Source organism: Oncorhynchus mykiss, chromosome 21 (assembly GCF_057628025.1).
Source record: "Oncorhynchus mykiss isolate SJ-2025 chromosome 21, ASM5762802v1, whole genome shotgun sequence".
In the NCBI taxonomy this organism is placed as follows: domain Eukaryota; kingdom Metazoa; phylum Chordata; class Actinopteri; order Salmoniformes; family Salmonidae; genus Oncorhynchus; species Oncorhynchus mykiss.
In genome coordinates, this window is record NC_143042.1 from 49,555,284 (window position 1) to 49,580,723 (window position 25,440).

At 45.7% G+C, this 25,440-nt stretch overlaps 1 protein-coding gene across 3 annotated transcripts in view; it reads left to right on the forward strand.

Annotated features, from left to right (window-relative positions):
• The window catches only part of rbpjb (recombination signal binding protein for immunoglobulin kappa J region b), a 107,006-nt gene extending 82,468 nt beyond the window's left edge, over window positions 1-24,538 (forward strand). For all 3 annotated transcript variants that reach the window (XM_036958256.2, XM_090214888.1, XM_090214889.1), the window contains 8 exons: window positions 4,811-4,976; window positions 6,033-6,207; window positions 6,832-6,969; window positions 9,702-9,814; window positions 13,516-13,656; window positions 19,744-19,899; window positions 20,995-21,098; window positions 23,234-24,538. In XM_036958256.2, coding sequence (XP_036814151.1) covers window positions 4,811-4,976; window positions 6,033-6,207; window positions 6,832-6,969; window positions 9,702-9,814; window positions 13,516-13,656; window positions 19,744-19,899; window positions 20,995-21,098; window positions 23,234-23,558 — 1,318 coding nt within the window. In that variant the 3' untranslated portion in view covers window positions 23,559-24,538. The remainder of the gene's footprint in view (window positions 1-4,810; window positions 4,977-6,032; window positions 6,208-6,831; window positions 6,970-9,701; window positions 9,815-13,515; window positions 13,657-19,743; window positions 19,900-20,994; window positions 21,099-23,233) is intronic.
• Window positions 24,539-25,440: the final 902 nt, after the last annotated feature.

A 25,440-nucleotide genomic window follows, 5' to 3' on the forward strand; every position in this document is an offset into this window, starting at 1 on the left:
GTTCCAGGCTGTATCACAGCGGTCTAAGGCACTGCTTCTCAGTGCTAGAGACATCACTACAGACCCTGGTTCAATTCCAGGCTGTATCACAGCGGTCTAAGGCACTGCTTCTCAGTGCTAGAGACATCACTACAGACCCTGGTTCAATTTCAGGCTGTATCACAGCGGTCTAAGGCACTGCTTCTCAGTGCTAGAGGCGTCACTACAGACCTGGGATCGGGTCCCATAGGGCGGCGCACAATTGGCCGGGTTAGGGTTTGGCCGGTGTAGGCCGTCATTGTAAAATAAGAATTTGTTCTCAACTGACTTGCCTAGTTAAATAAAAGTCAAATAAAAAAATGAATACAATATTTCATACGAATGGCCTGAATGGAGAAACTTTCACAATGAACAGTTTTGTTTATAGGCTTCGTTTTGTACCAATTAATAGAAATGGAACATCGCCAAATGCGTCAGCTTGTTTAAACGTTGTACAGAAACGTTTTGCCCCTGGGCCTGTCTAATGAAACTCTGTTAATATAGGTAGTAGATGGCACATCAGGGCATCCCCAGTTCCCCACTGAGCTAATCTTTGTAGAAATGGCTTTCTCATCACGCATCTCAGGCACGGTGCGTTGTTCAGCAGCTCTCATCAGCAGGATGGGAGGGGGGGGGGGGGGGGGTGGGGTGTGACGTCCACCGTGGATCGCTAAAATATAGATTATGACCAACTTCCTCAATGTAAATGGTATGGAGACACCTTCACATTCGGCAGCCAAGCGCGAGTATTCAGTGCTTGGCATGATGTTGAATATCTTCACACTTAGAATAAACATCTCCAGGGTTTCTGTCATCGGAGTCAATTGAATGAAATAAATCTATATAATTACTGGGGGCAGTTTGGAAGAACTATTCCAGTGTTCTTTACTGGGGTCAGTTTGGAAGAACTATTCCAGTGTTCTCTACTGGGGGCAGTTTGGAAGAACTATTCCAGTGTTCTCTACTGGGGTCAGTTTGGAAGAACTATTCCAGTGTTCTCTACTGGGGGCAGTTTGGAAGAACTATTCCAGTGTTCTTTACTGGGAGCAGTTTGGAAGAACGATTCCAGTGTTCTCTGGAATAGGGCACATGAACGTGTAACTGTGGTCTCTGCAGTGTAACTGTGGTCTCTGCAGTAACTGTGGTCTCTGCAGTAACTGTGGTCTCTCTGCAGTGTAACTGGTGTCTCTCTGCAGTGTAACTGGTGTCTCTCTGCAGTGTAACTGGTGTCTCTCTGCAGTGTAACTGTGGTCTCTCTGCAGTGTAACTGGTGTCTCTCTGCAGTGTAACTGTAGTTAGTGTAACTGTAGTCTCTCTGCAGTGTAACTGTAGTTAGTGTAACTGTAGTTTCTCTGCAGTGTAACTGTGGTGTCTCTGCAGTGTAACTGGTCTCTCTGCAGTGTAACTGTAGTTAGTGTAACTGTAGTTAGTGTAACTGTAGTCTCTCTGCAGTGTAACTGTAGTTAGTGTAACTGTAGTCTCTCTGTAGTGTAACTGTAGTTAGTGTAACTGTAGTTAGTGTAACTGTAGTCTCTCTGTAGTGTAACTGTAGTTTGTGTAACTGTAGTCTCTCTGTAGTCTAACTATAGTCTCTCTGCAGTGTAACTGTAGTTAGTGTAACTGTAGTTAGTGTAACTGTAGTCTCTCTGCAGTGTAACTGTAGTTAGTGTAACTGTAGTTAGTGTAACTGTAGTTAGTAAAACTGTAGTTAGTGTAACTGTAGTCTCTCTGCAGTATAACTGTAGTTAGTGTAACTGTAGTTAGTGTAACTGTAGTTAGTGTAACTGTAGTCTCTCTGTAGTGTAACTGTAGTCTCTCTGCAGTGTAACTGTAGTCTCTCTGCAGTGTAACTGTAGTTAGTGTAACTGTAGTCTCTCTGCAGTGTAACTGTAGTTAGTGTAACTATAGTTAGTGTACCTGTAGTTAGTGTAACTGTAGTCTCTCTGTAGTGTAACTGTAGTTATTGTAACTGTAGTCTCTCTGCAGTGTAACTGTAGTTAGTGTAACTGTAGTTAGTGTAACTGTAGTCTCTGCAGTGTAACTGTAGTTAGTGTAACTGTAGTTAGTGTAACTGTAGTCTCTCTGTAGTGTAGCTGTAGTCTCTCTGCAGTGTAACTGTAGTTAGTGTAACTGTAGTTAGTGTAACTGTAGTCTCTCTGTAGTGTAACTGTAGTCTCTCTGCAGTGTAACTGTAGTCTCTCTGCAGTGTAACTGTAGTTAGTGTAACTGTAGTCTCTCTGCAGTGTAACTGTAGTTAGTGTAACTGTAGTTAGTGTAACTGTAGTCTCTCTGCAGTGTAACTGTAGTTAGTGTAACTGTAGTCTCTCTGTATTGTAATGTATCTCTCTAGTGTAACTGTAGTCTCTCTGTAGTGTAATGTATCTCTGTAGTGTAATGTATCTCTGTAGTGTAATGTATCTCTGTAGTGTAATGTATCTCTGTAGTGTAATGTATCTCTGTAGTGTAACTGTAGTCTCTCTGTAGTGTAATGTATCTCTCTAGTGTAACTGTAGTCTCTCTGTAGTGTAATGTATCTCTGTAGTGTGATGTATCTCTGTAGTGTAATGTATCTCTGTAGTGTAATGTATCTCTGTAGTGTAATGTATCTCTGTAGTGTAATGTATCTCTGTAGTGTAACTGTAGTCTCTCTGTAGTGTAATGTATCTCTGTAGTGTAACTGTAGTCTCTCTGTATTGTAATGTATCTCTCTAGTGTAACTGTAGTCTCTCTGTAGTGTAATGTATCTCTGTAGTGTGATGTATCTCTGTAGTGTAATGTATCTCTCTAGTGTAATGTATCTCTGTAGTGTAACTGTAGTCTCTCTGTAGTGTAATGTATCTCTCTAGTGTAACTGTAGTCTCTCTGTAGTGTAATGTATCTCTCTAGTGTAACTGTAGTCTCTCTGTAGTGTAATGTATCTCTCTAGTGTAACTGTAGTCTCTCTGTAGTGTAATGTATCTCTGTAGTGTAATGTATCTCTGTAGTGTAACTGTAGTCTCTCTGTATTGTAATGTATCTCTCTAGTGTAACTGTAGTCTCTCTGTAGTGTAATGTATCTCTGTAGTGTGATGTATCTCTGTAGTGTAATGTATCTCTGTAGTGTAATGTATCTCTGTAGTGTAACTGTAGTCTCTCTGTAGTGTAATGTATCTCTCTAGTGTAACTGTAGTCTCTCTGTAGTGTAATGTATCTCTCTAGTGTAACTGTAGTCTCTCTCTAGTGTAATGTATCTCTGTAGTGTAACTCTAATCTCCAACTCAACATTATGAAGTTGTTCCTAATATTTTGTACACTGTGTGTAGTCAGACACACGTTAGTCAGCGTTTCATTCTGAACTGACCAACGTTGGTTTGGGTCAGCTCTCCGGGAGTGTGTCCCTCTCTAAGGAAGAGCCTAGTGGGCGTGGCGTCGCTGTCGGTGTGTGTGTGTGTGTGTTTACAATATGAATGCTTGTCTGTGTTTTGATACACAATAGGAGCTCTGAGCATGAATAAATTGTGTGTGTAAAGATGGGTTTTCCACAGAAATCTCCCTCTTTCTCTCTCTTTTTTAGGAGATGAAAGCAGACTGGTGTTATGTGTCACTCTCCTTCTCCTCAGACTAGACAGACAGTCTCATGACAAGTGTCTCCATGTGACCCACTTTCCTTCTTTCCCTGCACATGCTCATAAAAACCAACCGCTTTAGTTATTTTGAAGAGCAACATGGGTGAAAACATTTTGATATTTCTCCCTAAAGAGGGGACATGACTGAGACTAGTAAAAGTGTTGTTTTTAGCAATCTACGTGTTTATTTCTCCTGACATGTCTCCCTGAGGTACTGGCTAAAATTCAAGTTCTTGTCAGATTCGACTCGAGCAAGCCCCATCGGTTATTGGATTAACATTGCACTTTCTCCTTTGAAAATTAAACAAGGTTTTACAGGATTTTAGTAGTTGTTTTGAGAAGTTTGTTTGTCACTCAAAGAAAATGCGCTGACAACTTGGCTGAAACTTCATTCCCAAGTTCTACACTTCCTTACTTGTTTATGTCACACTGCCATCTAGTGGCAGAACGTCTAACATGCAGTATGACATGTTTATGAACATTCTGGACCCACCAGACCAGAGTATATTCCAGACTGTTTTATCGTTAGTGAGTGTGTGTGTGTGTGTGTGTGTGTGTGTGTGTGTGTGTGTGTGTGTGTGTGTAAAGTATTATAGCTACTAATCATTTGATGTGTGTGTAGTCTGGGCAGTGGTGTGTACACTGAGGATACAAAACATTAGGAGCACCTGCTCTTTACAAGACAGACTTACCAGGTGATGATCCCTTATTGATGTCACTTGTTAAATCCACTCCAATCAGTGTAGATGAAGGAGAGGAGACACGTTTAAAATTGATTTTTTTTTAAGCCTTGAGACATGTATTGTGAAGACTGGGCAAGACAAAATATTGAAGTGCCTTTGAACTGGGTATTGTAGTAGATGCCAGGTGCACCGGTTTGAGTGTGTCAAGAACTGCAACGGTGCTGGGTTTTTTCACGCTCAACAGTTTCTCGTGTGTTTCAAGAATGGTCCACCACCCAGAGGACATCCAGACAACTGGACACAACTGTGGGGAGCATTGGAGTCAACATGGACCAGCATCTCTGTGGAACGCTTTCGACACCTTGTAGAGTCCATACCCCGACGAATTGAGGCTGTTCTGAGGGAGAAAGGTGGGGGTGGGGGTGGTTTCGCTCAATGTTAGGAAGGTGTTCCTAATGTTTGCTATACTCAGTGTATGTAAATTATACTGGTGTGTGTGTTCAGGTTCTTCTGTCCACCCCCATGTGTCTACCTGATGGGCTCTGGCTGGAAGAAGAAGAGAGAGGAGATGGAGAGAGAGGGCTGTTCAGAGCAGGAGGCTCAGCCCTGTGCCTTTATAGGGATAGGAAACAGTGACCAGGAGATGCAACAGCTAAACATCGAGGGGAAGGTAGGGCCCTGTACACTTCTTTTGTCTCACTCTCTCTCGTTCCCTCCCTTTTTTCCTGTCTCACTCACACCTCTCTCTCTGTCTCACTCACACCTCTCTCTCTGTCTCACTCACACCTCTCTCTCTGTCTCACTCACACCTCTCTCTCTGTCTCACTCACACCTCTCTCTCTGTCTCACTCACACCTCTCTCTCTGTCCCACTCACACCTCTCTCTCTGTCTCACTCACACCTCTCTCTCTGTCCCACTCACACCTCTCTCTCTGTCCCACTCACACCTCTCTCTCTGTCCCACTCACACCTCTCTCTCTGTCCCACTCACACCTCTCTCTCTGTCCCACTCACACCTCTCTCTCTGTCCCACTCACACCTCTCTCTCTGTCCCACTCACACCTCTCTCTCTCTGTCCCACTCACACCTCTCTCTCTGTCCCACTCACACCTCTCTCTGTCCCACTCACACCTCTCTCTCTCTGTCCCACTCACACCTCTCTCTCTGTCCCACTCACACCTCTCTCTCTGTCTCACTCACACCTCTCTCTCTGTCTCACTCACACTTCTCTCTCTGTCTCACTCACACTTCTCTCTCTGTCTCACTCACACTTCTCTCTCTGTCTCACTCACACCTCTCTCTCTGTCTCACTCACACCTCTCTCTCTGTCTCACTCACACCTCTCTCTCTGTCTCACTCACACCTCTCTCTCTGTCTCACTCACACCTCTCTCTCTGTCTCACTCACACCTCTCTCTCTGTCTCACTCACACCCTCTCTCTGTCTCACTCACACCCTCTCTCTGTCTCACTCACACATCTCTCTCTGTCTCACTCACACATCTCTCTCTGTCTCACTCACACCTCTCTCTCTGTCTCTCTCTGTCTCTCTCTCTCTCTCTCTCTCTCTCTCTCTCTCTGTGTCTCTGTCTCTCTCTCTCTGTGTCTCTCTCTCTGTGTCTCTGTCTCTCTCACTCACTCTCTGTCTCTCTCACTCACTCACTCACTCACTCTCACCAAAGAAATGACTAACTGGTGCCTGGCCTTATTTTTTCCCCTCTCATTCAGAACTATTGCACAGCCAAAACCTTGTACATATCAGACTCCGACAAGAGAAAGCACTTCATGCTGTCGGTCAAGATGTTCTACGGCAACAGCGCCGACATCGGCGTCTTCCTTAGTAAGAGGATAAAAGTCATCTCCAAGCCCTCCAAGAAGAAACAGTCCCTGAAGAACGCAGACCGTGAGTCACACAAACGCCAACACACACACACACACACACACACTCATAGGGCCCTGCTTTCAAAAGGCATCCTTCCTTCCTCGAACAGGACGTGGCTCGTGAAAGATGTCTATTGAAACTATTCTATCGTGTTCAAACGATGTTCATTTCTACCATTCACAATGCTACTATTGCTCTTCAACAAAGTTTCCTCTTGCCGCTAGAGGGCGCTACAGCTCAAAAAACAGATGACAACCGATGCCTGAAAAATGACCCAATGTTCAATATTGTTAAGTCGCTGTAGAGTTTGTTTTTCGGCCCGCTTTCTACCCTCTTCTCTCTCATCTTATCACCCAGATGGGGACATGTGTTGTTCTCTCACATCTTATCACCCAGATGGGAATATGTGTTGTTCTCTCTCATGTTATCACCCAGACGGGGACATGTGTTGTTCTCTCACATCTTATCACCCAGATGGGGATATGTGTTGTTCTCTCACATCTTATCACCCAGATGGGGACATGTTGTTCTCTCACATCTTATCACCCAGACGGGGGCATGTGTTGTTCTCTCTCATCTTATCACCCAGACGTACATGTAGTGTGTTCTCTTTATCTCTCTCTCTGTGTGTCTCTCCTACTGCAGTGTGTATTGCATCGGGGACCAAGGTGGCCCTGTTCAACCGGTTGCGGTCCCAGACGGTCAGCACGCGCTACCTACATGTGGAGGGGGGGAACTTCCACGCCAGCTCCCAGCAATGGGGTGCCTTCTACGTTCACCTGTGTGAGTGTGGTACACACACTTCCACTGTACAAATGTGTGTAAGGGTGTATGTGTGTATGGGCAATGTATTTAATTTTTAAAAATCTTTATTGAACTAGACAAGTCAGTTTAGAAAAAAATCTTATTTTACAATGACAGCCTACCGGGGAACAGTGGGTTAACTCCCTTGTTCTGGGGAACAGTGGGTTACCTCCCTTGTTCTGGGGAACAGTGGGTTAACTCCCTTGTTCTGGGGAACAGTGGGTTAACTCCCTTGTTCTGGGGAACAGTGGGTTAAACTCCCTTGTTCTGGGGAACAGTGGGTTAACTCCCTTGTTCTGGGGAACAGTGGGTTACCTCCCTTGTTCTGGGGAACAGTGGGTTAACTCCCTTGTTCTGGGGAACAGTGGGTTACCTCCCTTGTTCTGGGGAACAGTGGGTTAACTCCCTTGTTCTGGGGAACAGTGGGTTAAACTCCCTTGTTCTGGGGAACAGTGGGTTAACTCCCTTGTTCTGGGGAACAGTGGGTAAACTCCCTTGTTCAGGGGAACAGTGGGTAAACTCCCTTGTTCTGGGGAACAGTGGGTTAACTCCCTTGTTCTGGGGAACAGTGGGTTAACTCCCTTGTTCCGGGGAACAGTGGGTTAACTCCCTTGTTCAGGGGAACAGTGGGTTAACTCCCTTGTTCAGGGGAACAGTGGGTTAACTCCCTTGTTCAGGGGAACAGTGGGTTAACTCCCTTGTTCCGGGGAACAGTGGGTTAACTCCCTTGTTCAGGGGAACAGTGGGTTAACTCCCTTGTTCAGGGGAACAGTGGGTTAACTCCCTTGTTCAGGGGAACAGTGGGTTAACTCCCTTGTTCAGGGGAACAGTGGGTTAACTCCCTTGTTCAGGGGAACAGTGGGTTAACTCCCTTGTTCAGGGGAACAGTGGGTTAACTCCCTTGTTCAGGGGAACAGTGGGTTAACTCCCTTGTTCAGGGGAACAGTGGGTTAACTCCCTTGTTCTGGGGAACAGTGGGTTAACTCCTTTGTTCTGGGGAAAAGTGGGTTAACTCCCTTGTTCTGGGGAACAGTGGGTTAACTCCCTTGTTCTGGGGAACAGTGGGTTAACTCCCTTGTTCAGGGGAACAGTGGGTTAACTCCCTTGTTCAGGGGAACAGTGGGTTAACTCCCTTGTTCAGGGGAACAGTGGGTAAACTCCCTTGTTCTGGGGCAGAAGAAGCAATTTTTTTACCTTGTCAGCTCGGGGATTCAATCTTGCTACCTTTCGGTTACTAGTCCAACGCTCTAACCACTAGGCTATCTGCCGCCCCAAATGGGTAATGTATGTGTGTGTGGGTAATGTATGGGTAATGTGTATAGGGAAGTATTCAGGCCCCTTCACTTTTTCCACATTTTGTTATGTTACAGCCTAAAAGTGCATTTTATTCCCTCATCAATCGACACACACTACCCCATAATGACAAATATTACTCAGTACTTTGTTGAAGCACCTTTGGCAGCAATTACAACCTTGAGTCTTCTTGGGTATGACTCTACAAGCTTGGCACACCTGTATTTGGGGAGTTTCTCTCATTCTTCTCTGCAGATCCTCTCAAGCTCTGTCAGGTTGGATGGGGAGCGTCGCTGCACAGCTATTTTCAGGTCTCTCCAGAGATGTTGGATCGGGTTCAAGTCCGGGCTCTGGCTGGGCCACTCAAGGACATTCAGAGACATGTCCCGAAGCCACTCCTGTGTTGTCTTGGCTGCGTGCTTAGTGTCGTTGTCCTGTTGGAAGGTGAAACTTCACCCCAGTCTGAGGTCCTGAGCACTCTGTGGCAGGTTTTCATCAATGATCTCTCTGTACTTTGCTCCTTTCATCTTTCCCTCGATCCTGACTAGTCTCCCAGTCTCTGCTACTGAAAAACATCCCCACAGCATGCTGCCACCACCACCGTGCTTCACCGTAGGGATGCTGCCACCACCATGCTTCACCACAGATTTCTTCCAGACATGATGCTTGGCATTCAGGCCAAAGAGTTCAATCTCGGTTTCATCAGACCAGAGAATCTTCCAAACTTCTTCCATTTAAGAATGATGTTCTTGGGGACCTCCAATGCTGCAGAAATGTTTTGGTACCCTTCCCCAGATCTGAGATCTACGGACAATTCCTTCGACCTCATGGCTTGGTCTTTGCTCTGATATGCACTGTCAACTGTGGGACCTTATATAGGCAGGTGTGTACCTTTCCAAATCATGCCCAATCAATTGAATTTACCACAGGTGGACTCTAATCAAGTTGGAGAAACATCTCAAGGATGATCAATGGAAACAGGATGCACCTGAGCGCAATTTTTTGTCTCATAGAGAAGGGTCCGAATACTTATGTAAATAAGCTATTTCTGTTTTTTTATTTTTTTATAAATGTGCAAAAAATTCTTACCTGTTTTTGCTTTGTCATTATGGGGTATTGTGATGTCATTATGGGGTATTGTGATGTCATTATGGGGTATTGTGTGTAGATTGAGGACATTTGTTTATATAATTTATTTAAGAATAAGACTGTAATGTAACAACATTTTGATAAAGTCAAGCGTTCTGAATATTTTCTGATTCCACTGTATGGGTAGATGACAATACCATGCCTTGTTTTAAAGTGGATTGTTGAGAGGCTGGCCTGACGTTACATTTCCACCATAATATTCTTTATACTCCGTGTAAGTGTATGTGCTATTGCAACAAAAGATGAATGTTGTGTGTCCTGTTCCCCAGTGGATGACGAGGAGTCTGAAGGAGAGGAGTTCACTGTGAGAGATGGCTACATCCACTATGGACAGACGGTCAAACTGGTCTGCTCTGTCACCGGGATGGCCCTGCCACGCCTGGTACTACCCACCACTTCACTCTCTTTTACATCTGTTTCTCCTCTTTCCCTGTTTCTCTCTCCTCTCTCCATGTTTCTCTCCATGTTTCTCTCCTCTCTCCATGTTTCTCTCTCCTCTCTCCATGTTTCTCTCAATGTTTCTCTCCTCTCTCCATGTTTCTCTCCTCTCTCCATGTTTCTCTCTCCTCTCTCCATGTTTCTCTCCTCTCTCCATGTTTCTCTCCTCTCCATGTTTATCTCCATGTTTCTCTCCTCTCTCCATGTTTCTCTCCTCTCTCCATGTTTCTCTCCTCTCTCCATGTTTCTCTCCATGTTTCTCTCCTCTCTCCATGTTTCTCTCCTCTCTCCATGTTTCTCTCTCCTCTCTCCATGTTTCTCTCTCCTCTCTCCATGTTTCTCTCTCCTCTCTCCATGTTTCTCTCCATGTTTCTCTCCATGTTTCTCTCCATGTTTCTCTCCTCTCTCCATGTTTCTCTCCTCTCTCCTCTCTCCATGTTTCTCTCCTCTCTCCTCTCTCCATGTTTTTCTCCTCTCCATGTTTCTCTCTCCTCTCTCCATGTTTCTCTCTCCTCTCTCCATGTTTCTCTCCTCTCTCCATGTTTCTCTCCTCTCTCCTCTCTCCATGTTTTTCTCCTCTCTCCATGTTTCTCTCCATGTTTTTCCTCCATGTTTCTCTCCTCTCTCCATGTTTCTCTCCTCTCCATGTTTCTCTCCTCTCCATGTTTTTCTCCTCTCTCCGTGTTTCTCTCCTCTCTCCATGTTTCTCTCCTCTCTCCGTGTTTCTCTCCTCTCTCCATGTTTCTCTCCTCTCTCCTCTCTCCATGTTTCTCTCCTCTCTCCATGTTTATCTCTCCTCTCTCCATGTTTCTCTCCTCTCTCCTCTCTCCATGTTTCTCTCCTCTCTCCATGTTTCTCTCCTCTCTCCATATTTCTCTCATCTCTCCTCTCTCCATGTTTCTCTCCTCTCTCCATGTTTCTCTCCTCTCTCCATGTTTCTCTCCTCTCTCCTCTCTCCATGTTTTTCCTCCATGTTTCTCTCCTCTCTCCATGTTTCTCTCCTCTCCATGTTTTTCTCCTCTCTCCGTGTTTCTCTCCTCTCCGTGTTTCTCTCCTCTCTCCATGTTTCTCTCCTCTCTCCGTGTTTCTCTCCTCTCTCCATGTTTCTCTCCTCTCTCCTCTCTCCATGTTTCTCTCCTCTCTCCGTGTTTCTCTCCTCTCTCCATGTTTCTCTCCTCTCTCCATGTTTTTCTCCTCTTTCCATGTTTCTCTCCTCTCTCCATGTTTCTCTCTCCTCTCTCCATGTTTCTCTCTCCTCTCCATGTTTCTCTCCCCTCTCCTCTCTCCATGTTTCTCTCCTCTCTCCATGTTTCTCTCCTCTCTCCATGTTTCTCTCCTCTCTCCATGTTTCTCTCCTCTCTCCGTGTTTCTCTCCTCTCTTCGTGTTTCTCTCCTCTCTTCGTGTTTCTCTCCTCTCTCCGTGTTTCTCTCCTCTCTCCGTGTTTCTCTCCTCTCTCCGTGTTTCTCTCCTCTCTCCGTGTTTCTCTCTCCTCTCTCCATGTTTCTCTCCTCTCTTCGTGTTTCTCTCCTCTCTTCGTGTTTCTCTCCTCTCTCCGTGTTTCTCTCCTCTCTCTGTGTTTCTCTCCTCTCTCCGTGTTTCTCTCCTCTCTCCGTGTTTCTCTCTCCTCTCTCCATGTTTCTCTCCTCTCTCCTCTCTCCATGTTTCTCTCCTCTCTCCATGTTTCTCTCCTCTCTCCTCTCTCCATGTTTCTCTCCTCTCTCCATGTTTCTCTCCTCTCTCCTCTCTCCATGTTTTTCTCCTCTCTCCATGTTTCTCTCCATGTTTTTCCTCCATGTTTCTCTCCTCTCTCCATGTTTCTCTCCTCTCCATGTTTCTCTCCTCTCCATGTTTTTCTCCTCTCTCCGTGTTTCTCTCCTCTCTCCATGTTTCTCTCCTCTCTCCGTGTTTCTCTCCTCTCTCCATGTTTCTCTCCTCTCTCCTCTCTCCATGTTTCTCTCCTCTCTCCATGTTTATCTCTCCTCTCTCCATGTTTCTCTCCTCTCTCCATGTTTCTCTCCTCTCTCCTCTCTCCATGTTTTTCTCCTCTCCATGTTTCTCTCCTCTCTCCATGTTTCTCTCCTCTCTCCTCTCTCCATGTTTCTCTCCTCTCTCCATGTTTCTCTCCTCTCTCCATATTTCTCTCATCTCTCCTCTCTCCATGTTTCTCTCCTCTCTCCATGTTTCTCTCCTCTCTCCATGTTTCTCTCCTCTCTCCTCTCTCCATGTTTTTCCTCCATGTTTCTCTCCTCTCTCCATGTTTCTCTCCTCTCCATGTTTTTCTCCTCTCTCCGTGTTTCTCTCCTCTCCGTGTTTCTCTCCTCTCTCCATGTTTCTCTCCTCTCTCCGTGTTTCTCTCCTCTCTCCATGTTTCTCTCCTCTCTCCTCTCTCCATGTTTCTCTCCTCTCTCCGTGTTTCTCTCCTCTCTCCATGTTTCTCTCCTCTCTCCTCTCTCCATGTTTTTCTTCTCTCTCCATGTTTCTCTCCTCTCTCCATGTTTCTCTCCTCTCTCCATGTTTCTCTCCTCTCTCCTCTCTCCATGTTTTTCTCCTCTTTCCATGTTTCTCTCCTCTCTCCATGTTTCTCTCTCCTCTCTCCATGTTTCTCTCTCCTCTCCATGTTTCTCTCCCCTCTCCTCTCTCCATGTTTCTCTCCTCTCTCCATGTTTCTCTCCTCTCTCCATGTTTCTCTCCTCTCTCCATGTTTCTCTCCTCTCTCCATGTTTCTCTCCTCTCTCCATGTTTCTCTCCTCTCTCCGTGTTTCTCTCCTCTCTTCGTGTTTCTCTCCTCTCTTCGTGTTTCTCTCCTCTCTCCGTGTTTCTCTCCTCTCTCTGTGTTTCTCTCCTCTCTCCGTGTTTCTCTCCTCTCTCCGTGTTTCTCTCTCCTCTCGCCATGTTTCTCTCCTCTCTCCTCTCTCCATGTTTCTCTCCTCTCTCCATGTTTCTCTCCTCTCTCCTCTCTCCATGTTTTTCTCCTCTCTCCATGTTTCTCTCCATGTTTTTCCTCCATGTTTCTCTCCTCTCTCCTCTCTCCATGTTTCTCTCTCCTCTCTCCATGTTTCTCTCCATGTTTCTCTCCTCTCTCCATGTTTCTCTCCTCTCTCCATGTTTCTCTCCATGTTTCTCTCCTCTCTCCATGTTTCTCTCCTCTCTCCATGTTTCTCTCCATGTTTCTCTCCTCTCTCCATGTTTCTCTCCTCTCTCCATGTTTCTCTCCATGTTTCTCTCCTCTCTCCATGGTTCTCTCCATGTTTTTCCTCCATGTTTCCCTCCTCTCTCCATGTTTCTCTCCTCTCTCCATGTTTCTCTCCTCTCTCCATGTTTCTCTCCTCTCTCCATGTTTCTCTCCTCTCTCCGTGTTTCTCTCCTCTCTTCGTGTTTCTCTCCTCTCTTCTCTCTCATCTCTCCATATTTTTCTCTCATCTCTCCATGTTTCTCTCTCCTCTCTCCATGTTTCTCTCCTCTCTCCATTTTTCCTACAGAACTCTTTACTTTTGTGTCTTGTATGTCTTTTTTTATGTTAATATTCTCACTATTTCTCTTTATTACCAACACACACACACACACTAATGAAAGTTAATGATGTTATTTGTACACTGAGCTCTAAGCAACTAAACCCTAAACACCAGCCTGTCTGTGTGTGTCAGATCATCCGTAAGGTGGACAAGCAGACGGCCTTGTTGGATGCAGACGACCCCGTTTCCCAGCTGCACAAGTGTTCATTCTACCTGAAGGACACAGAGCGGATGTACCTGTGCCTTTCCCAAGAGAGGATCATACAGTTTCAAGTGAGTGAGATACTACCTTCCATTACGCGTTGATACTACCTTCCATTACGCGTTGATACTACCTTCCATTACGCGTTGAGACTACCTTCCATTACGCGTTGAGACTACCTTCCATTACGCGTTGAGACTACCTTCCATTACGCGTTGACTACCTTCCATTACGCGTTGACTACCTTCCATTACGCGTTGACTACCTTCATTACATGTTGAGACTAGTTGAGACTACCTTCCATTACGCGTTGACTACCTTCCATTACGCGTTGACTACCTTCCATTACGCGTTGAGACTACCTTCCATTACGCGTTGAGACTACCTTCCATTACGCGTTGACTACCTTCCATTACGCGTTGACTACCTTCCATTACGCGTTGAGACTACCTTCCATTACGCGTTGACTACCTTCCATTACGCGTTGACTACCTTCCATTACGCGTTGACTACCTTCCATTACGCGTTGAGACTACCTTCCATTACGCGTTGACTACCTTCATTACATGTTGAGACTAGTTGAGACTACCTTCCATTACGCGTTGACTACCTTCCATTACGCGTTGACTACCTTCCATTACGCGTTGAGACTACCTTCCATTACGCGTTGAGACTACCTTCCATTACGCGTTGACTACCTTCCATTACGCGTTGAGACTACCTTCCATTACGCGTTGAGACTACCTTCCATTACGCGTTGAGACTACCTTCCATTACGCGTTGACTACCTTCCATTACGCGTTGACTACCTTCCATTACGCGTTGAGACTACCTTCCATTACGCGTTGACTACCTTCCATTACGCGTTGACTACCTTCCATTACGCGTTGACTACCTTCCATTACGCGTTGAGACTACCTTCCATTACGCGTTGACTACCTTCATTACATGTTGAGACTAGTTGAGACTACCTTCCATTACGCGTTGACTACCTTCCATTACGCGTTGACTACCTTCCATTACGCGTTGAGACTACCTTCCATTACGCGTTGACTACCTTCCATTACGCGTTGACTACCTTCCATTACGCGTTGACTACCTTCCATTACGCGTTGAGACTACCTTCCATTACGCGTTGACTACCTTCATTACATGTTGAGACTAGTTGAGACTACCTTCATTACGCGTTGAGACTAGTTGAGACCACCTTCCATTACGCGTTGAGACTACCTTCATTACATGTTGAGACTACCTTCATTACGCGTTGAGACCACCTTCATTACGCGCTGAGACTAGTTGAGACTACCTTCATTACGCGTTGAGACTAGTTGAGACCACCTTGATTACACGTTGAGACTACCTTCATTACGCGTTGAGACTACCTTCATTACGCGTTGAGACCACCTTCATTACATGTTGAGACTAGTTGAGACTACCTTCATTACGCGTTGAGACTACCTTCATTACGCGTTGAGACTAGTTGAGACTACCTTCATTACGCGTTGAGACTACCTTCATTACGCGTTGAGACTAGTTGATACTACCTTCATTACGCGTTGAGACCACCTTCATTACGCGCTGAGACTAGTTGAGACTACCTTCATTACACGTTGAGACTACCTTCATTACGCGTTGAGACTACCTTCATTACACGTTGAGACTACCTTCATTACGCGTTGAGACTACCTTCATTACGCGTTGAGACCACCTTCATTACGCGTTGAGACTACCTTCATTACGCGTTGAGACCACCTTCATTATGCGTTGAGACCACCTTCATTACACGTTGAGACTACCTTCATTACGCGTTGAGACTACCTTCATTACACGTTGAGACTACCTTCATTACGCGTTGAGACTAGTTGAGACTACCTTCATTACGCGTTGAGACTACCTTCATTATGCGTTGAGACTAGTTGAGACTACCTTCATTACGCGTTGAGACTAGTTGATACTACCTTCCATTACGCGTTGACTACCTTCATTACATGTTGAGACTAGTTGAGACTACCTTCATTACGCGTTGAGACTAGTTGAGACCACCTTCCATTACGCGTTGAGACTACCTTCATTACATGTTGAGACTACCTTCATTACGCGTTGAGACCACCTTCATTACGCGCTGAGACTAGTTGAGACTACCTTCATTACGCGTTGAGACTAGTTGAGACCACCTTGATTACACGTTGAGACTACCTTCATTACGCGTTGAGACTACCTTCATTACGCGTTGAGACCACCTTCATTACATGTTGAGACTAGTTGAGACTACCTTCATTACGCGTTGAGACTACCTTCATTACGCGTTGAGACTAGTTGAGACTACCTTTATTACGCGTTGAGACTACCTTCATTACGCGTTGAGACTAGTTGATACTACCTTCAATACGCGTTGAGACCACCTTCATTACGCGCTGAGACTAGTTGAGACTACCTTCATTACACGTTGAGACTACCTTCATTACGCGTTGAGACTACCTTCATTACACGTTGAGACTACCTTCATTACGCGTTGAGACTACCTTCATTACGCGTTGAGACTACCTTCATTACGCGTTGAGACCACCTTCATTACGCGTTGAGACTACCTTCATTATGCGTTGAGACTTGTTGAGACTACCTTCATTACGCGTTGAGACTACCTTCATTACGCGTTGAGACCACCTTCATTACACGTTGAGACTACCTTCATTACGCGTTGAGACTACCTTCATTACACGTTGAGACTACCTTCATTACGCGTTGAGACTAGTTGAGACTACCTTCATTACGCGTTGAGACCACCTTCATTACGCGCTGAGACTAGTTGAGACTACCTTCATTACGCGTTGAGACCACCTTCATTACACGCTGAGACTAGTTGAGACTACCTTCATTACGCGTTGAGACTACCTTCATTACGCGTTGAGACTACCTTCATTACGCGTTGAGACTAGTTGAGACTACCTTCATTACGCGTTGAGACTACCTTCATTACGCGTTGAGACTACATTCATTACGCGCTGAGACTATTTGAGACTACCATCACTACGCGTTGAGACTACCTTCATTACGCGCTGAGACTAGTTGAGACTACCTTCATTACGCGTTGAGACTACCTTCATTACGCGTTGAGACTACCTTCATTACGTGTTGAGACTAGTTGAGACTACCTTCATTACACGTTGAGACTACCTTCATTACGCGTTGAGACTACCTTCATTACGCGCTGAGACTAGTTGAGACTACCTTCATTACGTGTTGAGACTACCTTCATTACGCGTTGAGACTACCTTCATTACGCGCTGAGACTAGTTGAGACTACCTTCATTACGCGTTGAGACTACCTTCATTACGCGTTGATACCACCTTCATTACGCGCTGAGACTAGTTGAGACTACCTTCATTACACGTTGAGACCACCTTCATTACGCGTTGAGACTACCTTCATTATGCGTTGAGACTACCTTCATTACGCGCTGAGACTACCTTCATTACGCGTTGAGACCACCTTCATTACGCGCTGAGACTAGTTGAGACTACCTTCATTACGCGTTGAGACCACCTTCATTACACGCTGAGACTAGTTGAGACTACCTTCATTACGCGTTGAGACTACCTTCATTACGCGTTGAGACTACCTTCATTACGCGTTGAGACTAGTTGAGACTACCTTCATTACGCGTTGAGACTACATTCATTACGCGCTGAGACTATTTGAGACTACCATCACTACGCGTTGAGACTACCTTCATTACGCGCTGAGACTAGTTGAGACTACCTTCATTACGCGTTGAGACTACCTTCATTACGCGTTGAGACTACCTTCATTACGTGTTGAGACTAGTTGAGACTACCTTCATTACACGTTGAGACTACCTTCATTACGCGTTGAGACTACCTTCATTACGCGCTGAGACTAGTTGAGACTACCTTCATTACGTGTTGAGACTACCTTCATTACGCGTTGAGACTACCTTCATTACGCGCTGAGACTAGTTGAGACTACCTTCATTACGCGTTGAGACTACCTTCATTACGCGTTGATACCACCTTCATTACGCGCTGAGACTAGTTGAGACTACCTTCATTACACGTTGAGACCACCTTCATTACGCGTTGAGACCACCTTCATTACGCGTTGAGACTACCTTCATTATGCGTTGAGACTACCTTCATTACGCGCTGAGACTAGTTGAGACTACCTTCATTACGCGTTGAGACTACCTTCATTACGCGTTGAGACTACCTTCATTACGTGTTGAGACTAGTTGAGACTACCTTCATTACGCGTTGAGACTACCTTCATTACGCGTTGAGACTACCTTCATTACGCGCTGAGACTAGTTGAGACCACCTTCATTACGCGCTGAGACTAGTTGGGACTACCTTCATTACGCGTTGAGACTACCTTCATTACGCGCTGAGACTAGTTGGGACTACCTTCATTACGCGTTGAGACTACCTTCATTACGCGCTGAGACTAGTTGGGACTACCTTCATTACGCGTTGAGACTACCTTCATTACGCGCTGAGACTAGTTGAGACTAATTTCATTACGCGTTGAGACTACCTTCATTACGCGTTGAGACTACCTTCATTACGCGTTGAGACTACCTTAATTACTCGCTGAGACTAGTTGAGACTACCTTCATTACGCGTTGAGACCACCTTCATTACGCGTTGAGACCACCTTCATTACGCGCTGAGACTAGTTGAGACTACCTTCATTACGCGTTGAGACTACCTTCATTACGCGTTGAGACTACCTTCATTACGCGTTGAGACTAGTTGAGACTACCATCACTACGCGTTGAGACTACCTTCATTACGCGCTGAGACTAGTTGAGACTACCTTCATTACGCGTTGAGACTAGTTGAGACTACCATCACTACGCGTTGAGACTACCTTCATTACGCGCTGAGACTAGTTGAGACTACCTTCATTACGCGTTGAGACTACCTTCATTACGCGCTGAGACTAGTTGAGACTACCTTCATTACGCGTTGAGACTACCTTCATTACGCGTTGAGACCACCTTCATTACGCGCTGAGACTAGTTGAGACTACCTTCATTACGCGTTGAGACCACCTTCATTACGCGCTGAGACTAGTTGAGACTACCTTCATTACGCGTTGAGACTACCTTCATTACGCGTTGAGACCACCTTCATTACGCGTTGAGACCACCTTCATTACGCGCTGAGACTACCTTCATTACGCGTTGAGACTACCTTCATTACGCGTTGAGACTACCTTCATTACGTGTTGAGACTAGTTGAGACTACCTTCATTACGCGTTGAGACTACCTTCATTACGCGCTGAGACTAGTTGAGACCACCTTCATTACGCGCTGAGACTAGTTGAGACTACCTTCATTACGCGTTGAGACTACCTTCATTACGCGTTGAGACTACCTTCATTACGCGTTGAGACTAGTTGAGACTACCTTCATTACGCGTTGAGACTACCTTCATTACGCGTTGAGACTACATTCATTACGCGCTGAGACTAGTTGAGACTACCTTCATTACGCGTTGAGACTACCTTCATTACGCGCTGAGACTAGTTGAGACTACCTTCATTACGCGCTGAGACTAGTTGAGACTACCTTCATTACGCGTTGAGACCACCTTCATTACGCGTTGAGACTACCTTCATTACGCGTTGAGACCACCTTCATTACGCGTTGAGACCACCTTCATTACGCGCTGAGACTAGTTGAGACTACCTTCATTATGCGTTGAGACTACCTTCATTACATTTATTTATCGATCTATATCTGAAATATGGTGTGTCTGTGTGTGTGTCTGTGTGTGTGTCTGTGTGTGTGTCTGTGTGTGTGTCTGTGTGTGTGTCTGTGTGTGTGTCTGTGTGTGTGTCTGTGTGTGTCTGTGTGTGTGTCTGTGTGTGTCTGTGTGTGTGTCTGTGTGTGTGTGTGTGTGTGTCTGTCTGTGTGTGTCTGTCTGTGTGTGTCTGTGTGTGTCTGTGTGTGTCTGTGTGTGTCTGTGTGTCTCTGTGTGTCTCTGTGTGTGTCTGTGTGTCTCTGTGTGTGTCTGTGTGTCTCTGTGTGTGTCTCTGTGTGTGTGTGTGTGTGTGTGTGTGTGTGTCTGTGTGTGTCTGTGTGCGTGTATGTGTGTGTGTCTGTGTGTGTGTGTGTGTCTGCCTCCCCCCCAGGCCACCCCATGCCCAAAGGAACCAAACAAAGAGATGATCAACGACGGAGCGTCCTGGACAATCATCAGCACCGACAAGGCTGAGTACACCTTCTACGAGGGCATGGGCCCCGTCCACTCGCCTGTCACCCCCGTGCCTGGAGTTGAGAGCTTACAGGTTAGAGAGGGACACACACACACACACACACACACACAGGTTAGAGAGGGACACACACAGATATGCATGCACGCACACACAGGTTAGAGAGGGACACACACAGATATGCACGCACACACAGGTTAGAGAGGGACACACAGATATGCACGCACACACAGGTTAGAGAGGGACACACAGATATGCACGCACACACAGGTTAGAGAGGGACACACACAGATATGCACGCACACACAGGTTAGAGAGGGACACACACAGATATGCACGCACACACAGGTTAGAGAGGGACACACACAGATATGCACGCACACACAAGTTAGAAAGGGACACACACAGATATGCACGCACACACCGGTTAGAGAGGGACACACACAGATATGCACGCACACACAGGTTAGAGAGGGACACACACAGATATGCACGCACACACAGGTTAGAGAGGGACACACACAGATATGCACGCACACACCGGTTAGAGAGGGACACACACAGATATGCACGCACACACAGGTTAGAGAGGGACACACACAGATATGCACGCACACACAGGTTAGAGAGGGACACACACAGATATGCACGCACACACGGGTTAGAGAGGGACACACACAGATATGCACGCACACACAGGTTAGAGAGGGACACACACAGATATGCACGCACACACCGGTTAGAGAGGGACACACACAGATATGCACACACACACAGGTTAGAGAGGGACACACACAGATATGCACGCACACACCGGTTAGAGAGGGACACACACAGATATGCACACACACACAGGTTAGAGAGGGACACACACAGATATGCACGCACACACAGGTTAGAGAGGGACACACACAGATATGCATGCACACACAGGCCACATCCACACTCCATTCCTATTATAAACAACAATTTGTTCCTCTTGCAGTGCTCCAAACAAACACCCTTTAGTCCCTTTACCAGATTCCATCTCATCCTCTGTCAACAACACAAAAACATTTATGCTTTTGTGGGTGTGTGTGTGTGTGTGTGTGTGTGTGTGTGTGTGTGTGTGTGTGTGTGTGTGTGTGTGTGTGTGTGTGTGTGTGTGTGTGTGTGTGTGTGTGTGTTTAGCTAAACGGGGGTGGGGATGTGGCCATGCTGGAGCTGACGGGACAGAACTTCACCTCAAACCTGAGGGTCTGGTTCGGAGACGTGGAGGCAGAGACCATGTACAGGTACTGACAGACACACCTCGCTGCTCCTCTCTACTGTGGCTCAATATGGAGGTGCAAAATTATGTTCAAGTTGTTCAAGACAGAATACTGTAGCTTGACCAGACAGAGTACTGTAGCTTGACCAGACAGAGTACTGTAGCTTGACCAGACAGAATACTGTAGCTTGACCAGACAGAGTACTGTAGCTTGACCAGACAGAATACTGTAGCTTGACCAGACAGAATACTGTAGCTTGACCAGACAGAGTACTGTAGCTTGACCAGACAGAGTACTGTAGCTTGACCAGACAGAATACTGTAGCTTGACCAGACAGAATACTGTAGCTTGACCAGACAGAGTACTGTAGCTTGACCAGACAGAGTACTGTAGCTTGACCAGACAGAATACTGTAGCTTGACCAGACAGAATACTGTAGCTTGACCAGACAGAGTACTGTAGCTTGACCAGACAGAATACTGTAGCTTGACCAGACAGAGTACTGTAGCTTGACCAGACAGAGTACTGTAGCTTGACCAGACAGAATACTGTAGCTTGACCAGACAGAATACTGTAGCTTGACCAGACAGAGTACTGTAGCTTGACCAGACAGAGTACTGTAGCTTGACCAGACAGAATACTGTAGCTTGACCAGACAGAATACTGTAGCTTGACCAGACAGAGTACTGTAGCTTGACCAGACAGAATACTGTAGCTTGACCAGACAGAATACTGTAGCTTGACCAGACAGAGTACTGTAGCTTGACCAGACAGAATACTGTAGCTTGACCAGACAGAGTACTGTAGCTTGACCAGACAGAGTACTGTAGCTTGACCAGACAGAGTACTGTAGCTTGACCAGACAGAGTACTGTAGCTTGACCAGACAGAGTACTGTAGCTTGACCAGACAGAGTACTGTAGCTTGACCAGACAGAGTACTGTAGCTTGACCAGACAGAGTACTGTAGCTTGACCAGACAGAGTACTGTAGCTTGACCAGACAGAGTACTGTAGCTTGACCAGACAGAGTACTGTAGCTTGACCAGACAGAATACTGTAGCTTGACCAGACAGAGTACTGTAGCTTGACCAGACAGAGTACTGTAGCTTGACCAGACAGAGTACTGTAGCTTGACCAGACAGAGTACTGTAGCTTGACCAGACAGAGTACTGTAGCTTGACCAGACAGAGTACTGTAGCTTGACCAGACAGAATACTGTAGCTTGACCAGACAGAATACTGTAGCTTGACCAGACAGAAAGGATTTAGAATCAGAAACACCACTTTATTCTACTAAAGTCAAACTGAAACGGCCTCAAACGATGAATGAGATACACCTTTCTGGGGAGAGGGGTAGGGGATGTTCCTACTCAGTCTGACCTTGTTACTCATTATAATCTCTATATGAGTACTAACCAGGGGATAACCCAGACAGATTACAGCCGTGCTTTGATCCAAATCAAAGCAATGTTCTGCTAATGAGAGTACCAACTGAACAAACGTGAATTCAATTTAGGCTCAGATATTTCCATTTTCAAAGCACACCCTTTAGGCTCTGCCAAACATTCTTCAAAAGGTACTGTTTTTCCTTTTTGATGTCGAATTTTCTAGATGAATTAGCGATCCCAGTGTTTGTCTGCCACCCATGGAGGTAGAGAGAGAGGTCTTTAGATCAGATGAAAGAGCTCCATGGTTTAATCTGTAATAAACGGTAGGATTCACCTTGGATTTAAAACCCCGCTGGGAGAAGCCGGGTGTGAAACGTTGAGGTTGTTGTCCTCTGCAGAATGGCGTGTAAGTGGCCCTAATGTTGACTGAGAACGCCACGATCCCCATTTGACCCATTTGTGTGAGATGTGTGTATCGTAGTGAGATTTTACAGGACTGTTTTTGTAGTCGCCAATCATAGACACTATGGATAACACAACCCTCGCATAGTGCTTGATGGATCCATATTACCAGTGGGGTATACTTGTCATTTGTTCAAATCCTGCTCGAAGGACCATGAAAGACAATACTCAACCGACGTGGGATCTTTACATGACTGACCTTTCTTGTTGTTTCTTTAGTCAACAGTGAGGTCGGCACACTGTGAGGGATTCAACCCAAATAGCTAGAGTCAAGCGTGTCTGACTCTCTCCTCTCTGCTTGCTGGTGTAGGTGTGCGGAGAGCATGCTGTGCGTGGTTCCCGACATCTCTGCCTTCCGCGAGGGCTGGCGCTGGGTGCGTCAGCCGGTGCAGGTTCCCGTCACGCTGGTGCGAAACGACGGCATCATCTACTCCACCACGCTCACCTTCACCTACACACCGGAGCCTGGGCCGCGGCCACACTGCAACGCCGCCGGAGCCATCCTACGGGCGGGCAGCGACCGTCTTTTAACGGCTAGCAGCAACAGCGCTAACAACAGCGACGCTAACAACAGCTACGGCCCCAACAACGCAGGAGTCACATCCTCTTCCACGGTTGCAGCCGTGGTGTCCTAACACAAACACACACACACACACACTTATACACACACACACGCTTATATACACACACAATATGCCTTGAGAGCAAAATGTACCACCTGGTAAAAAGACTATGAAGTAAACTGACTCTCTAAAAGTGCTGCATATTGATTTGGGATTTCAAAAGAAGCTGAAATTGAAAATTGATCGGACGGAAAAAGGAGGAATTCAAAGACAGTTCCTATGTTAAAAGTTGTCGACCAGCGGAAATAAGAGAAACTGTGCGAACTCCTCGCCGCTGCCCTCTTGTGGTTCGTAAGGGACATGCTTGTCGGTTCATGGTGTTGGAGCTGTGTCATACATAGGGAGTTCCTATTGGCTCAGAGCGCCACAGTGTCTTGAACGGAGACCACAACAACTATACATCCACCACATGTATAGTACGTTAACTAAAAGGTTGATTTTGTGCGCTTCCCCCCCCCCCCCTCCCTCTGTTCATTTTTTCCCCTCTTTTTTTTGGCTCGTTAGTCGTCTATGTTACTGTAAAGGGAGGAAATGTATTGTTTTTGGAGGGAGAGCGAGGAGTGGACATAGTGGGGGGACACATAAAAATGTCATGACGATGCCATGGTTTTTGTGGACCAAGGATCTTGCATAAGCTTCAGTAAAGGTACATTTTCACCTGTTTTTGTATGAAACCGTATAGTACACTTTTGTTACCAAATAGTTTCTATTCTCTTCCTCCGAGCTTTGGGCTTTTTTTTATGTTGTCCAAATCCCGACCTGGCATGTGTATTATAGCTACCTTTACTTCTTGTCTCCATCAAATGCCTGCTTCTTTCGGTCTTTTTGACGGAACGCTGAATTTTTGATACTTTGCTAGTCTTGGGATTTATTTTTTATTTTTTACCTAACCGATGGTTTGTTTGTGTTAGGGGGTAACCTCAGCGGGCCTAATTTTTTGTATTCTCATTGTTTTTTTTTTTATGAAGTCTTTAAAAAGAAAAGCTTTAAGCAACGCCTCTGCCTTGCCTGCAATACTCTGTTCGCTACAAGCTACGTTTCCTTTGGAAAGTACAACATGTCTGTACATCACACATGGAGCCGTGGTGACGTGAATTCTTCCATTTGACTTAAAATGTAAAAAAAAAAAAAAAAAAAAAACTGGACTTCCAGTTACAAAATAGTTTGTCATTTTCACATTTTAATGAGTCTAGTCGTTAAAATGAAATGGTAGCCTTAGTACAGTAATATTATTACAGTCAACTAAAATCATGTCACATATCCAAAGTTGATATCATGTTGCTGTAGAAGTGTCCAGAGACGTCTTCAAATCTGTCAGTATATTGTGTTTCCGGGCCTTGGTGTCTTCCTGTGTATAGTTCTGGTGGCATTTAAAACTTTCGTTGGTTTTTAGAAAACCCGAAAAGACAGACACTTCCAATTTGAAGTGGCCTTTACCGCTCACTTAAATGTCAAAGAGTAACATTACTCGTCCAACGACCTGCCCTTTTCATTTACGTAACTAGAACGAATCTGTGTGTGGGAGGGGGAGGGGGGGGGGGGGGGGGGGGCAGTCGGGTCTTATCTCTGCTCATTACTAGGCTGAAGATGACAAAGGGGATTCTAATATCCCATAACTCTTTTCAACAATGGGACCCGCTATGCTAGTTAGCAAGTCCAATTAAGTTGTTTGTTTTCTAACGCTGCCCAATGGAATTATTACGTTGTCCTAACCTGTATATTTTTTCACCTGGACTCGTTACAGGAAGTTGTTTCATTGGACAACATAACCCATAATGCTATCTTTGTGTCACTGCTTCAAAAACACACTGTCATATACGACCAGCGTTCTGGGAGATTTGTTGTTAAAACAAACTCTGTTCAGTGTAAAAGTACAACACTTACAGTACCAGTC